General features: G+C 56.8%; 1 protein-coding gene across 1 annotated transcript in view; it reads right to left on the reverse strand.

Moving 5' to 3' along the window:
- Nucleotides 1–15,388, reverse strand: part of ABHD12 (abhydrolase domain containing 12, lysophospholipase) — a 63,090-nt gene that overhangs the window by 2,122 nt on the left and 45,580 nt on the right. Inside the window, exons 3-10 of the mRNA XM_056138088.1 lie at nt 10,781–10,886; nt 8,263–8,382; nt 6,021–6,051; nt 5,197–5,242; nt 2,121–2,250; nt 1,458–1,495; nt 1,112–1,191; nt 367–449 (exon numbers count right to left, since the gene is read on the reverse strand). Of these exons, the coding sequence (XP_055994063.1) occupies nt 367–449; nt 1,112–1,191; nt 1,458–1,495; nt 2,121–2,250; nt 5,197–5,242; nt 6,021–6,051; nt 8,263–8,382; nt 10,781–10,886 (634 nt within the window). The remainder of the gene's footprint in view (nt 1–366; nt 450–1,111; nt 1,192–1,457; nt 1,496–2,120; nt 2,251–5,196; nt 5,243–6,020; nt 6,052–8,262; nt 8,383–10,780; nt 10,887–15,388) is intronic.

Below are 15,388 nucleotides of genomic sequence, written 5' to 3' on the forward strand. Positions count from 1 at the left end.
ACACGGTGCTGAGGCGAGAAGTCTTTTACCTTTTTCTGGGGGGCGGGGTAGTTCTGGGGGCCACATCGGACAGTGCTGGGGTCCCTGTGAGGGAGCAGCCGCACCTCGGGCACAGCAAGCCCGCGTCAGCTCACTGGGCGATTCCTCCCTCCCACACGCCTGCACAGGAGTCCTGCCTCCACCTGGAAGTTCTCCGCAAATCTAGCTCCAGGGGGAAAAGGGGTTTCCATCGCGCAGGATGCCTTCCCCAGGGGCCGCACTTGGTTCCCCTTTGTCCTGCCTGGAAAAGACCTGAGTATGCAGGTTCCATCCTGCTTGGCAAAAGATGCTTCTGGAGGCTGAAAGACACTCTCCTGGTGTACTCACTTTTCATCGTTTGCAAATTTGATTCCACTGCTCGTAATGGGGTCAAGGAAAAACCAGTCAAACCCAGGGAAGTAGCGATAGATCTGTAAGAACACGGAAAGGAGCAGTGATTAGCCGGCCTGAGGGGCAGACGAGAAGGGTGAGGGGGAGCACCCTCACCCCACCTGAGGAGGAAGCCTGGGACACACTCAGCCCTTCCCTGGGGCACTTTGAGACAGCTAGGGGGGAGTCAAGATTCCCCCAGTTCACGAGGGCTGGCTCATCCTGCAGCAGCCAACGGGGGTGTCACCTCAGCACACCGGGGAGCGTGTGGTCCCCAGAAGTCACTCCCTCCCAGGGAAGCAGGGACATCAGGACTGAGTCCCAGGTCCAGGCCTCTGGGGGTCCCGGCTTCTTCCTGGGCAGCTCTGTCGCCCAGTCACTGTCCAGAACCAAACAGGACTCCTTTTAATGAAGCCTGCTGTTTACTGTCTCCAAACAAGTCTCAGCTCACTGCCCGACAATCGTGCTCTCTCCCCTTCTGAGGGGCCGCACCAGCAGTGCGGAGGGGAGAGAGCTCCTGAGGACACCCCCACAATGCTGCCCCAAGGGGCTGGCGTGGGTCTGCCCTCTGGTGGTGCTAGGTACAGAATTTGGGGCCTTGGACACACCAGGCATGAGCTCCGCTCCCAACCCAATATAAAGATTCTGTATTGTCACAGCGATTCCTGCGGTAGCAGGAATGAGCCGTGAGCTCTGCACTTGCCACTGAGAACGGATGGCTCTTGGCTTCTTCACGGATATTGGTGAACGGTGACTCCAATATGAGGGCATCAGGAGGGGTCTCTGGGGAGACAGAGACAAGCAGGAAATTCAACGAACAGGGAATGACAAGGAAGCATGCACCCCAGCCACAAGGAGGTCTGTGGGGGGCCCCACACAGGGGAGCTGCCTCCAGGCCTCCCCAAGCTCAGCAGGTGGAAGTGCCCCGGGGAGCCTGCCCAGGTCTCAGAGGACACCCGATACTGTGACTGCTGCTCGCTCGGGCACCTCTCACCTGCCCCCAGACCACCTCTAGCAAGCACCAGGGCTCATGACCCCGCGGGCCCTACCTCGCTCACACAGGCGCCGCACCAGATTCGTCGCTACTCTGGGAAGACAGAAAAAGTAAGTTCAGTTGCATGACGACACCTTTGCTTCCCATGAGGCTGTTCTAACGCGGGGAGTGACCAAAGAAGGCAAGCAGTGACCTACAGAGGGGACTGGGGTTTGAGGAGGGCAAACACAGGAGGGCCCAGCTGTCCCTGTTGGCAGGAAGCGTCTGCGGGGACCCACTGCTGCGTGCCTGGGGCATTCCTGTCCCCTCACGGGCTGCAGGGGCCAGAGCTGAGGTGCCTGCAGTCGGCCTCCCCATGGCAGTGCCAGCAGGGGGCAGGGTCTGCTCCTGACTGCCAGGCCAGGAGGGTGCTCGGCCCCTGCTGCAGACTTGGGTTGCCGAGGGTCCCACCCAATGGTGGCGAGCGGCCAGGTGAGGAGCGAGTCGCAGGAGGAGCACAAGCCCCATGCTGAGGAGCACAGGAAAGGGAAGACTCCAGCAGACAGGGCCGGGCCCTGCTGGGTGCCCTTGGGAATACTCGGCCATGCTCAGCACATGTGACCCGGCTTCCCCAGAGCGGGCTCGGCAACTTCTGTCTGGCAGATGTGGGGACTGGGTGAGCCCCGCAGGGCCAGGGGTGGGCGGGGGCTCAGCACATGCTGTGTCCCCGCTGGCTTACCCAGTGCCTAAGGAGTGGCCCCAGATGTACACCGGGTTGTCGCCGCTTCTGGCCTTGATCCAATCAAACACGTGCAGCGCGTCGTAGGTCATGGCCGGCTCCGATGGCGTCCCCACCGAGTCACCCCAGCCTGGCCGGGACAGAGCAGGAGAAGGTCAGGCCCGGTCTGTGGACAGCTGGGCCTCTGACTGACCTCGCGCCTAGTTACAGCCAGATGCAAGCAACGGCACAGACGCCCACCTCCCTAGCACCCAGGGCACCCATGCAGAGTGGCGAGGTCATTCCCAGCTTGAGTGTGACGCTGACCCACTGCCCAGCTGTAGCCCAGCTAAGGACCAGGGAGTCAGAAGTTCTGCGCAATGGGGAGCGGGAGGGTGGCACAGTGCTGACCAGAAAGGCCCGGGGCTCTTAGGAGCAGGAGCCTCTTCTCTGCACCCCACCCCATGATTCCGTCCTTCCCAGGCTCCTCCCCAGCCTCCAGGGAAGGTCCCAGCGATGATGGCCACTCCCAGCCACTCGGCAGTGGGTCACCATCACTGGCCTGCAAATGCCAGCGGCTGCAGGACGCTGAAGCCACAGCCTAAGCAGAAGCTGCAGAGAGTGGCCCAGGGCCACTGCCTGGAATGGTCACGGCACCCCAAGTGGGAAGGACAGGGTGGGGAGGCCCAGGGGCCCGGGGAGACAGAGGCGAGGGTACGGGATGCTTGCGCCTGCGAGGCCCAGAGGCCCAGAGACTTGGCAAGAACTGGAAAGAGGAAGAGCAACATGGGATCTCACTCCTGTCAGAAACACAGATGGTGAGCGAGCAAGAAGGTGGCCCCGCGGCTGTCCTGAGGGGGCACAGGAGCCGCTCCAGCAACCCCAGGGCTTCACGACAGAGTTGTCTTCCAGCCCAGAGCACTCATCCCACTGAAACAGGCCTCTGAGAACCATGGTAGAGGGTCACATCCTCCTCCTGGAAGTGGGAATGTGTGTGTGTGTGTGTGTGTGTGTGTGTGTGTGTGTGTGTGTACGTGTGCGTGCTAATCAGCTGCTCTGGGGGGCGACCCCTCCTCCCCCGAGGATCCCTGGGCCTGCAAGGTTGGCGTCAGGAAGGTGCTGCCCCAGGCAGCCTTGAGCAGGAGGGGGAGAGATTTCCCAGCCAGACTCTGGGGGAACAGCCCTGCCAACCCCAGAATTCTGGCCCATTGGCTGAGAAATGAAACACAGAATCAATCTGTGCTATTGGTACACTTTTTCTTACAACAAACAAATGGAAATGATGGTACCCCGGTACCCTGGGTCTGAGGGTACGACACAGCAACGCCACCTGGAGGCTGGCATGTCAGCTGCACAGCCTAGCACCTAGGAGCTGGCAGAGGGGACAGTTGGTCTCTGTTAGTACAAAGTGCCAGTCTTCTCATCAAGGTGGAGTGTCTCAGCAATACCAGCTGTGGGATCTGAACTGGTTGGGGGCAAGTCCTCGGCTTCATTCAAGAGAAACAAAGTCCTCAGGTGTATGGTGCCACCAGCAGATCAGCCTGTACTTGCGAGGTGAGTGTATCAGCAGCCTGATGGTGCCTTCAGACTTCCTGATACCCCAAAATTGCCACTGTGCCTTTGGCCAGACTCCAACAACTCGGGACCAAGTTTATCAAGAAATTAAACGGCCAAAAGTTAGGTATGTGGGAGCCACACCCACAAACCATCTCCGGCTCAGCTATACAAGCTCATTATTGGCCTTATTTCAGAGACCCATAAATAAACCTCGAAAGAGATCAAAAACTGCAGTTAATCTCGGACCCATGCACGGCCGAACAGGTAAATCAGAGGGGAGTGGGTTGGCCAAGGGCCCACCCAAGCAGAGCCCCCAGCAGCTGCTTGCTTCCACAATTCAAAATTGCTGTGATATCTCTGATACACAGGTTTTGTGACTGAAATCTCCAGGTTTTCTCAGAGTTGGGAGTTACCCCTGCACTTCCCTGCACTTTCGGAAGCCTCGGCAATCACATCCACACCCCAAAACTGCCACCCAAATTTAAAAGCTACTCCGGGGCTGGAGAGATAGCACAGCGGGTAGGGCGTTTGCCTTGCACACGGCCGACCTGGGTTCGATTTCCAGCATCCCATATGGTCCCCTGAGCACCGCCGGGAGTAACCCCTGTGCATCGCCAGGTGTGACCCAAAAAGCAAAAAAAAAAAAAAAAAAAAAAAAAAGGCTACTCCAGACTTGGGCTGGAGTGATAACACAGTGGTAGGGTGTTTGCCTTGCCCACAGCCAGCCCGGCCAAGCCGGGTTTGATTCCTCCGCCCCTCTCGGAGAGCCTGGCAAGCTACCGAGAGTATTCAATATGCCAAACACAGTAACAAGAAGTCTCACAATGGAGACGTTACTGGGCCCGCTTGAGCAAATCGATGAACAACGGGAGGACAGACAGACAGACTCCAGACTTATCGTCCCAATAAAAATACTGAATGCCCTGAACAAACACCATGACCTCTTAGCACCTGTATTGTAAACCATAATGCACAAAAGGAAATAGAGCAAGAAGGAAAGTGTCTCCCATAGAAGGAGGCTGGGGGTGGGGGGTGGGTTTTGGGGGATGGTGGTAGGAAATTAAAAAAAAAAAAGTAATGTGGAGTTCATGCCCAATTCAATCAGCTTATTTAACAGCTGAATAAATAGCAGTACCCCTACATAAAAAGAGGTGAGAGAGAGAGAGACAGAGAGGAGAGAGAGGAGAGGAGAGAGGAGAGAGAGAGAGAGAGAGGGAGAGAGGGAGAAAGGGAGAGAGGGAGGGAGGAGAAAGGAGAGAGGGAGAGAAGGAGGGAGGGAGGAGAGAGAGACCTGCAAGGCAAGAGGAATCGATATTCTCCTGAGTGGAGGAGCGAGGAGAATCTCTGCTCTCCCTGCTTCCCTAGCATAGTCAGGTCAGCTCTGCTAGCCCAGCGTCGGTCGTGCCCCACGGAGAAAGTGGCTTCGGAGAAGAGAGAGACTTTCTGCCTGTGATGCTGTGCGGCCGGGAGGCCAGCCCAGTGCCTGCACCCCGCTGGGCCACCCCTTCTCAGGCCCCCACAGCCCCAACATGTGCCTCACCTCTGTAGTCAAAGGTGACCACGTGGAAGCCCAGGGAGCTCAGCACCTGCAGGGAGAGACACACGGTGGCCTTGGCACCTCCCACCCCACCCCACCCCACCCCACGGCCCTGGCCTCATTTCAGTGGACACCCACCCAATGAACCCACTGCCGACTGCCGCCTCGGGAATGTGGCAGGTTCCTTCTGCCTCTCACTCCACCGCCCGAGGCCCAGGAGAGGCTCCCAGAACAGGGGCCTCTTCAAGGGTCCTCCCATAGACCAACACGCCTCCAATTCTTTGGGGGAGGACTGTGCTCAGGTGTGAATCCTGGCAGTACCCGGGATGGGCCTGGGTGGGCAGCAGGAGAGGCCAGGGCCCTCCCCATGGCGGGGTCTCTTCAGCCCCAGCATTCTCAGAGGTTTCGGCTGTTGGAACCGTCTGGACCTCACTAGGCCTCTCCTCACAGCACCTGCCAGGGACAATCCCCCAAGTCTCTCCTGAGGGTCTGTGTCCGTGTTGGGGCGTCTACAGTGCCACGTGCCCCTGGAGCGAGTTGCCCCAAGGAGCAAAGGTGGGGGCTCATGCCTTCCTGCAGTCCCGCTACAGGGGGTCTGCCAGAACCGGCTCAACCCTGGCCTGGGCTGTCCAGCGGGGAGGACCAGAGACGGCTGCACTGGCCGAACCCTGTCCCGCATGTCAGCAGCCCCTGCAGCTCCTGATCATCGGTCTCCACGAGCACACGCAACATGGGAAAACAATCCCGACTGCCCCAGCCCGGCCCAGCCTAGCACCCAGGGAAGCTCAGGCCCCTGGGAGGGGCAGTCAGGGTGCAGCCTTACCCACCTTGTAAAGCTCCACCCGGTGGTCGCCTCCTCTGGGGAAGGAAAAGGAACAGAGTCAGCACTGGCTGAGCCACTGGGTAAGCCCGCGGAGAGAAGCCTCTCCTGGGGCAGCCCCAGGCAGCACGGCAGGCGCGGGCCAGCAGTGTCTGCTCTCGGGCCCTTCCGAAGCATTGCCTCGCGCCCCGCTGTCACCAGGAGGTGCCCAGAGTCCAGCCGCCTGACATGCAGCTCCCTCGGGCCGCAGCCGGGCTGGACCTCTGCATGGACACAGGCCGAAGGTCGCAATCTGCATGGGCCGCTGTCCCATCAGCACCTCTTTTCCATTCTACCAGCGGCTGCCAGCTCAGGTTCTGTTGCTGTGGCCCGCCTGGGGCAGCATGCTTTCACCGACCTGTGCTGTGGGAGGGTGTTTCCCGCAGGGGCTGCTGAGCGTTTTCTGGGTGGGGACAGTCCCTGCAGCGCAGGCCGGGGAGGCCTGGGAGACCACGCGGGGCCCGGCTGCGGGGCTGGGGGTCGAGCCCACGTGCCCCGCCTCGCACTGCCGTCCAGGCCCAGCAGCAAACTCGTGACGCGTGGGAAGCCTCTCCACAGGGCCTCACCTTTCATCAGGTGTGTGGCTCAGTGTCTTCCAGGCATCACAGGCTGAGGCATTGGGCACATCTAGGAGTGAGGCTGGACAGGCCCCATGCCTACCCCTGTCAGCCGTCACTGAGGCCTGTGTGAGACGGGCTGACCCTGGCCAGGCTCCCCAGTGCTTCTCTCTCTTAGAACAAGCATTTTGGCCACTGAGGATGAGAGTGTCTTATGCATGTGCATGTGTGTGTGTGTGTGTGTGTATGCATGTGCGCTGCATGTAGTCTTGTTTGAAAGCTGTGAAATACACAAGGGGGCTGGAGAGATCGCACAGTGGGTAGGGCGTTTGCCTTGCATATGGCCAACTCAGGTTCGATTCCCAGCATCCCATATGGTCCCCTGAGCGACCGCCAGGGGTAATTCCTGAGTTGCAGAGCCAGGAGTAACCCCTGTGCATCACCGGGTGTGACCCAAAAAGCCACAAAAAAAAAATATTACACAAACAAAACCACAAAGCAGGGGCTCGCAGGACCAGAAGGAAAAGCTGCAAAGTGTTGTGATCTGAGACGGAATGTACGGTACTCTTACATTTTTTCCCGCATTCCCTACCCTGAGAGGAGAGAGGTGTTTAGAGTGTGGCACCTGAGCAGGGGCTGGTGCTGGGGGCTCGTGCTGCAGGGCCTCTGTCCGGGCGGTGAGAAGGGGCTGGGGAGCTGGGGATGAGGAGCAGCAGCTGTCTCATCATGGGACTGCACAGACTAACTGAACCTGATTCACAGTGAACCACAGGCTTCTCCTTCATGGGAAACGTTCAAAGAGCTATTTGTAGCCATTTGTTCTTTGAGATGCAGAAGAGAAAAGCCACTGTGGCTGGGCCCAGACAGACCGAACTGTGAGGCTCGCGCGGGGCTCATGGGCCTGAGGCCAAGCTCCGACTGCCTGTCCAGCTCTCCGCTGGCCCTGCCCATCAAGGGTCCATGCTCTCTCGGGACACCCTGACTGCCGCTGCCTGGCCAGCGTGTGTCCCACCACACTCTCGCAGCCAGCATGGTGGCTGCAGGGAAGGCTGGCCTCAAGGTTGTGAGGGGACATGCCATGCGGCATGGTCCCAAGAGACAGGGTGACCCTGACAAGGGCCTGACCCCCTGCACCAGAAGAAGGCTGGCGGGGGCAGAGCACACACAGGCCCCTCCAGGCTGGCCTCCGTCCACCACCCCCGTCCAGCTCCTGGGTCACTGTTCCTTCTTGACACTTCCAACAAGAAAGTGTCGATCCCCCCACCGTGAGCCCAGGCTGGGAGGGACAGCCGACAACTTTCCGGGCGTACTGAGGACCTACACTGCCACAGGACCCTCAAGGGACCAAGGGAGCCATGCCCCCAAATCAGTTCCTCAGCTGGGCCTTGGGGTACTCCAAGGCATGTGAGGACAAGGAGCCCTAAGGAGCAACCCTGACCAGAACCCTGGGCCCTTCTCATGGTCAGGAGTGGGGCCCAGCAACAGCCCAGATGCTGGTTTCCTCCTTCACCAGCCCCCAGCAGGGCGGGCTCTGCACATGGCTCCCCCCCCCCCCACACCCTGAGCCCGGCAGTCCCGCACCCCCGCCTTGCCCCGAAGGCTGCCCTGCCCCCACCCCACCACTTCACGTGTCAGCGCTTGCCTGCACCTCACCTGGTCCCTGCGTTGCCGTGCAGGTAGAGGATGATGGCGTGGCTGGAGGCCAGGGCGTCCTCGTACCACAGCTGGCCCTTGCCCTGCGCGTTCTTCCACCAGGCGGCAGGAACGGTATGCCTGGGAGGAGCAGGGATACGTGAGCCGGAGCTGAGGGGAGCGTGGCTCTGGGAGGGTCCCGACGCCTTCCCAGTGGTCCAACAGTGCGGGACGATGCGTCACGGCGCAGCTGACCCCTGCCGTGGGCCGGCGACCCTGCGCTCCTGCCACAGCAGAGTCTGTCCATCTGTCCACACTCAGCCCTGTCCGTGCGTCCCCTCAGCAGCCAGTTATGCGGCTGAGGCGCTCGGAGTGGCCAGCCCACTCTGCAGGCCCACCCTTCCGGCCTGGAGGCAGATCCAGCCTCCCCGGCCAGCCTTCCCCCCCCCCCCCCCCAGAAGGCTCAGTGGGACACATCCTGCATGATGGGGCACGGCCACTTAACAAGGGTTTCCTATAAGTGGTTCACCTTCATCAACAAGAAGTTTTGAAAAGTACTAAATGGCCAATTTCTTGTTTTGTGGAGCCACAAGTGGCAGTACTCAGAGACCAGTCCCTGCTCTACTTGGGGGACAAATGTGACCCTGGGGCTTATGGCAGTGGGCCGCACGCGAGGCAAGGGCCTGAGCCCTCCGCCAGCTCTCCGACTCCAGGTCCCATGTTCTGGCTCCTGAGTGCCACGTTTCATCTCTACCTTCTCTCTGACTGCGGAGACGAGCACATTCTGGGAGGCTACAGGAATCTGTCTTCTGATCACAAGCCTTTGGAACAGAAGGCCCGTATTGGAGGGATGGAGCCAGAGACTCCAGCTGCTGGGGAGGGGGCAGGCAAAGAAAGCACTGAGTGGAGATTTCACCTCCCACTGGGAAGAAGAGACTTTTGACTGGGATTCCAGCTAGACAATCCCAAGGTGAGAATGTCCTGTCCTGGCACAGGAAACGCCCAGTAAGGGGAAGGGCCCTATTCCTGGATTCTCCTTACTGATGAGAACATGTGTTAGGCTGAGACACACCAACGCCAAGCACAAACCCAAGTTTCCTCCTGCTGTGGCCGGAGGAGGGGTCAGGGTCAGCGTCCAGCCTGGCCCACGTGCTGGTCATGACAGTGGGGATCCGGGGTTGCAGGCAGCACCCATGAGCACGGTGTGACTGCCACTTCACTGTTACTGAATACAACTTTCCCAGGCACTTCTGAGAGAGCCTGCAGTTTCAGTATCAGGCTGCAAACACCCCCTCAGTAGGACTGGCCACAGGAGGAGAGAGCAGGTTGGAACCAGACAACAGAGACAAGACAGGCCACCAAACAGCATTCAGGAAAAAGCACCAAGTTTCTGGCTGAAGATGTTGAAGACGAAATGTTGCCTGCACATCTGGGTCGGTAATGGCAAGATTAAATCCAACTGGGCACCAACAAAAGACTAATCCCAGCACCAACACCTGAAAGCTAAACACTCCATCCTCATTTCACCATCTTCACCCAGCTCCGTTACTAGGAATTCCTTCACACCAGGGCAATCTGCTGGGGAAAGGACTCTCTGCGTCTCCCGAGAAACTCACCCACACATGGCCCCTCACAAGACCCCCAGACAGTGGAGACCATGTGACTATTGTAGGAGAAACCCAAGGAGGTAAGAGGCAGTGGTTTAGATTTGCTTCTGCAAAAAGAGAAAAGAAAATTCTACAGAAATTTAGATAAATTTTCATACGGGTATTCCACACGCTCTTGTGCACAGGGAATAAAGAAAAAAAAAGCATTAAAACATATTCCAAGGAGTCACAACAAAGTCATGAGGCAAAAGAGCAATTTAGGGGCTGGAGCGATAGCACCAGGTATCGGGTAGGGCATTTAAGCGGCCAACATGGGTTCGATTCCCAGCATCCCAGGTCCCCTGAGCAGCGCCAGGAGTGATTCCTGAGTACAGAGCCAGGAGTAACCTCTGTGCATCTTTGGGTGTGACCCAGAAAGAAAAAAAAAAAGCAACCTATGTTTATGGCTAAAAAATAAATGCTAGGAAGATAGCAAACACCAGTATTACTGACTGCTAAAAGTGCTATCTAGACATTTATTATTTTAATTTTTATTATTATTTTGCATTGCTAGAAATTTAACTAAGAACTTCACGCATGCAAGTCACCTGCTCTGTACTGAGCTACATTCCTGGTCCCTAACGTCACGTGTCTGGAAAGATTCACTGTGCATCTGTTCTTAAAATTCTAGGGGCGGTGGTGTGTTGAGAGAAATACGGCTCTCTGTAAAACAAAACAAAAGCAGAACCAATCTGGCTCACAAAGGCTTGGTTGCCGGAAAACCTCCAAATGAATTTGGCGCCCTCTCTTCCTAGTGCATTACGGTCAAATTTAGCTGAGATCTGTCCTCTGGAAGCCGAGTGAGTGAGGACAAAGATAGACACGCAAAGGCTGGAGACGCTCCGGTCAAGGGTAGTCTGGGCCTTTGGCCACACGGCCAGCCGGACACTCACCACACGCCAATGGTCACGTCGTCTTCTGGCTGGAGGTAGTAATTACAGGTGTGATTCAGACCCTGATCCTGTGGGTTTTTCAAGTCGATGAAGTAGGGAACCCGCACTGTGGGGACAGAGAGGCAGAGGGGATTGGTACGCGTGGGAACGAAGCCCAGGTGACGCTGTCGAGCTGCTGCCTCCGGGCCGCATGGCGTGGGGGAGCCCCGCACGCACCCCACAGCCTCCACTGTGAGGCCATGTGGGCGAGGCACAGACAGGGCTGCAGATGCGGTGGCAGTTGGGTGGGTGAGACAGCTCAGCAATGGCAAAGTGACAGATGGGGACTCAGGCCGCAGGACCAGGGTTGCGGAGTCAGTTCATCGGGATCCTGACGCTCCTAGTGCGGCCAGCCAAGGTGGGAACTGAGGTGTGCGAACAGGGAGATGAGTCCTAGAACTCTCCCAGGGTTGAGGCAGTGTCAAGCTCTGTTTTATTTTGGGGTCACACCTGGCTGTGTTCAGGGCTTACTCCTGGACAATGCCCGGGGATCTTACAGAGTGCTGGTGACTAAACCCCGCAAATGCCCTTCCAGCTGCCACTGTACTGTCCCTCCAGCCCACGAGATGGAGAGATCCTGACAGTCCCCCCTGAGGATCCCACTAGCACTAGTACTTCCAGGGAGGAGGCAAGGCAGGGAGAGAGTTTCCCAGGTAACATCCATCTTAGTTTAGAGAGAAGTACAGGTGAGCCCTGAAAGTGCCCCTCAGACGGAGAGGGTCATCCTGACTCCACCTGTCCCCTCCTGCACACCCCATATGTACCACCAGAAGGGTCTCTGAACAGTGAGTCAGGAACAGCTTCTAAGCACCACCAGGTGTAGCCCCAAAACCAAAAAAAAAAATTTTTTTTTCCTTAAAAAGGAGAGACAAACAGACATTACAGGCTGTTAACGTGGGTTTAGAGTGTGTGAAAGTACTTATTTCTCCCTTGTAAAAGTACAGCGTATGTACTTTTACTGCTTATGGTGGACAAAATTTTAAAATATATTTAATGATAGCACAGCGGGTAGGGCGTTCGCCTTACAAGCGGCCAACATGGCCGACCCGAGTTCGATTCCTCCGCCCCTCTCGGAGAGCCCGGCAAGCTACCGAGAGTATTCGATATGCCAGACACAGTAACAACAATGGAGACGTTACTGGGCCCGCTCGAGCAAATCGACGATCAACGGGAGGGCCTTTACCTTTACCTTTAATTATAAAATGGAATGCTGGGGGCTGGAGAGATAGCACAGCAGGTAGAGCGTTTGCCTTACACGTGGCCGATACAGGTTCGATTCCCAGCATTCCATATGGTCCCCTGAGCACCGCCAGGAGTAACTCCTGAGTGCAGAGCCAGGAGTAACCCCTGTGCATCGCCAGATGTGACCCAAAAAGCAAAAAATAAATAAAATAAAATGGAACGCTGGGAAAACCCCCAAAACCTCCAGTGGGTTTCACGCACTTGACAGAACAGCCACTCCCAGGGACAGGACGGTCACTGCCAGGGGGCAGGATGGCTATTCCTGGGGGCAGGGACAAAGGACAGACCATGTTCCAGGCTACCAGTGGCCGTGGGGAAGTTCGGCCTGCTTCCAGCTCTCTGCCAGGGAGCGCAGCATCTGCATGCTCAGAGCAAGAGAACCTAATGGGTTTCCTACACTGGTCCCCTGCCCTGGCAACCCTGCCTGGGACCCCCGCACCAGCTGCCCACCCCTCAGACTCTCCCCACAAATACAATGTCCTTGGATGCCCCTGGGGCCCACGAGCTCTGACTGCAGAGTGAATGATCTGTCCCGTTCAGGGGCCTAGGGACACATGCATATGCCCCCAAAGCTCCAGGCCATTTAGGGACAGCTCCGCTTCTTCCTGCTGTCTTGCCCATCCCTTCCCCATGAAACTGTCACACACCTGGCTTCGGGGACCCTGAGCTCCCCAGGCATGGGCCTAGACCTGGGCCCTGGCCCTCTGAGCACCTGTGGATAGGACCCCGACAAATACATCTCAAGAGAAAACGGCCTTGGAGGGAGGTGGTGTCTCACCTCTCTCTAACCCTACCTTCTTGAGAGAGAGTGAGCTAGGGCTCCCCCAGTCTGTCAGCAAAGGAGACAAGGAGGGAAGAGACGGGAAATGGCACTACTCTGAGGCTGGCTCAGAATGTCTTTCCCCCGAAAACTGACCCCCAGCATGTCAAAACACAAGCCCTTAGTGGGTCTTTTTTTTTTATTTTTAATGAGGTAACCCAGGGTGGATGACACAAGGTGGTATCTGACCCAAAGAGGCGGGGACCCTGATCAGCCATGGGATGTGTCCATCACTTTCACTCTGAGCCCACTCCATGGAATCATTTTCTGCAGCTGCAAAGAGCAGGAGTCTGCAGGGGCACCCGGCAGCTGTCTGGCGGATGAGGGATTCCAGGCTCACGCTCAAAGCATTTGAGAAACTGGGACTGGAACTCCTGGCCTGTGCTGGAAAAGCAAGGGTTCAGATCCCTGCCTGGGACACGCCTCTGCTCCGGACACACATGGAACAGAGGAAGACAACATGAAGGCACTGGAAGGACGATTGTGAGCCGGGAGAGACGGTGACTAGTGTGACAGCCACCAGCACAGAGCCCTGGCTGAGGGCTCCCACTCCCAGGTCTCAGGTTCACGGCCCACAGGCCGGGGGACAAAGTTTGCTGTCCCACCCTCCCAGTGAGTGCTGTCTGCTGCGGCCACCCGGGGAATGAACAGGGTCACCCTGCGCAGCTCAGGCTTTGCCCTGGCTGCTGGCCTGGCTGGCTCCGGTGAGGGCCTCTGACCAGAGGCTGTTTCTGAGGCAGATGCTGCCACTGGGACCTTGAACCTGTGGCTGTTCCTTGGTGTGGAAGCTCAGGGTGCAACTTCTTGTGCTAGGTACCCTCTGACAAGGGTGAGGTGGCATGACGTCCTCAAGACAACCATGCTGAACAGGGGCTGGAGAGATAGCACAGCGGGTAGGGCGTTTGCCTTGCATGCGGCCAACTCAGGTTTGATCCCTGCATCCCATATGGCCCCCAAAGCACCATCAGTAGTAATTCCTGAGTGCAAAACCAGAAGTAACCCTTGAGCATTGCTAGGTGTGACACCTCCCCCCCCCGCAAAAAAAAAGAAAAAAAGGAAACAAACCCCAAAAAGAAAAAAAAAAAACAACAACAAACCCAAACCAAAAACCAAAAACCAAAACCCAGCAGTTAGTCTAGAAAACCTGCAAGGTCAAGAGTGCAGAGAATGAGATCCAGAATCTACTGGAGGCCAGTCTCTTACCAGGAACATATCTTGTTCCCTTTTGTCTGTGTTTCAGAAACAATGGCGAGAAAGAGGGAAGGAACATGCCCTGCCCAGATATGCACCTCTAAGCCACCCACACAGCGAGTGGCAGTCCCCGCCCAGCCCCGAGGACCCAAGTGGCCACTACTGGGCTAAGTGGCCCCAAATGCCAGGGCACAGCAACCCGGCAGTGCTGTTCCCGCAGCCTCCATGGGCAGCTGCAGCACCAGAGCCCTGTCAGACCGTGACTGCAGCCTGGGCAGTGGACACGGCAAGCCCTGGGTAAGCCTGAAGCTACGAGCACAGACCAAGACCACAGCCGGAAAGCACCCCCGACGACCACCCAAACCAGTGTGTCAGAAAGCCCCTGGTACAGGTGGGCACCCACCGCTGCCTTCTCTTAAATGCCCTGATTTTTTTTTAATCTCTTTTGAAAACTGAGTGTCAGTGAATTACAAAGCACAGAGTCATTCATGTGCCAGCACCAGCTCCCTCCAGCAGGCCCGTCCCCTCCACTCCTGACGCCAACTTCCTCCCTGGCTGCCCCTTTGCCTCCCTGCCCGTGCACGTGCTGTGTTTTATAATACTGGTACCGAGAGGGTCTCATGCACATCACTTTGCCTCCTTTCGGCACCTAGTCCTGGTCCAGAGTGACCACTTCCCTCTGTCACTGTCATTGTGGTTCCCTTCCCCGACCTATGCGACCCTCCCATCTTCACTGAGAATTAGTCCATTCAACTCTTGATTGGAATTAATTCACTCTTGATTCAAGTGCTATCTGCCCACAGCACTGTGGTTGGGTCAGGTCAGTTTCAACCGAGAAAGCTGCTGTTGACTCTCATTGGAGCTCCTCTCCGTGTGACTCTTCTCTTGCTCGTTGTAGGGTTCTACTCTTATCTTTTAGTTCTGGCATTTTAAGCAAATGTGTCCCAGTGGTTGGATTTTGTTTGTTTGTTTGTTTGAACTCTGAGTCTCCTGGTTCTTTTCTTTTCTTTTCTTTTTTTCCAGCTTTTTGAGTTACACCAGAGGTGCTAAGGCTTACTCCTGGCTCAGTGATCAGGAATCACTCCCTTCATGCCAAGGACTGAATCTGGATGGGCCACATGCAAGGCAATGCCCTATCTGCTGTATTAATCACTCCAGACCCTGGCTCTTCTGGCTTGTGGTTCTTAGCACACTTCTCTCTTTACCCATTGTCAGAAAAACAAAATCCCCTTAATTTAGGAGCTCAGCTACAATTCCATTTCGAAAACCCAAGTGCCATTTAGTATGCTGTATTTTACACCTATCTTAAGATATCC

Source organism: Sorex fumeus, unplaced genomic scaffold (assembly GCF_029834395.1).
Source record: "Sorex fumeus unplaced genomic scaffold, SorFum_2.1 ptg000128l, whole genome shotgun sequence".
Lineage (NCBI taxonomy): Eukaryota > Metazoa > Chordata > Mammalia > Eulipotyphla > Soricidae > Sorex > Sorex fumeus.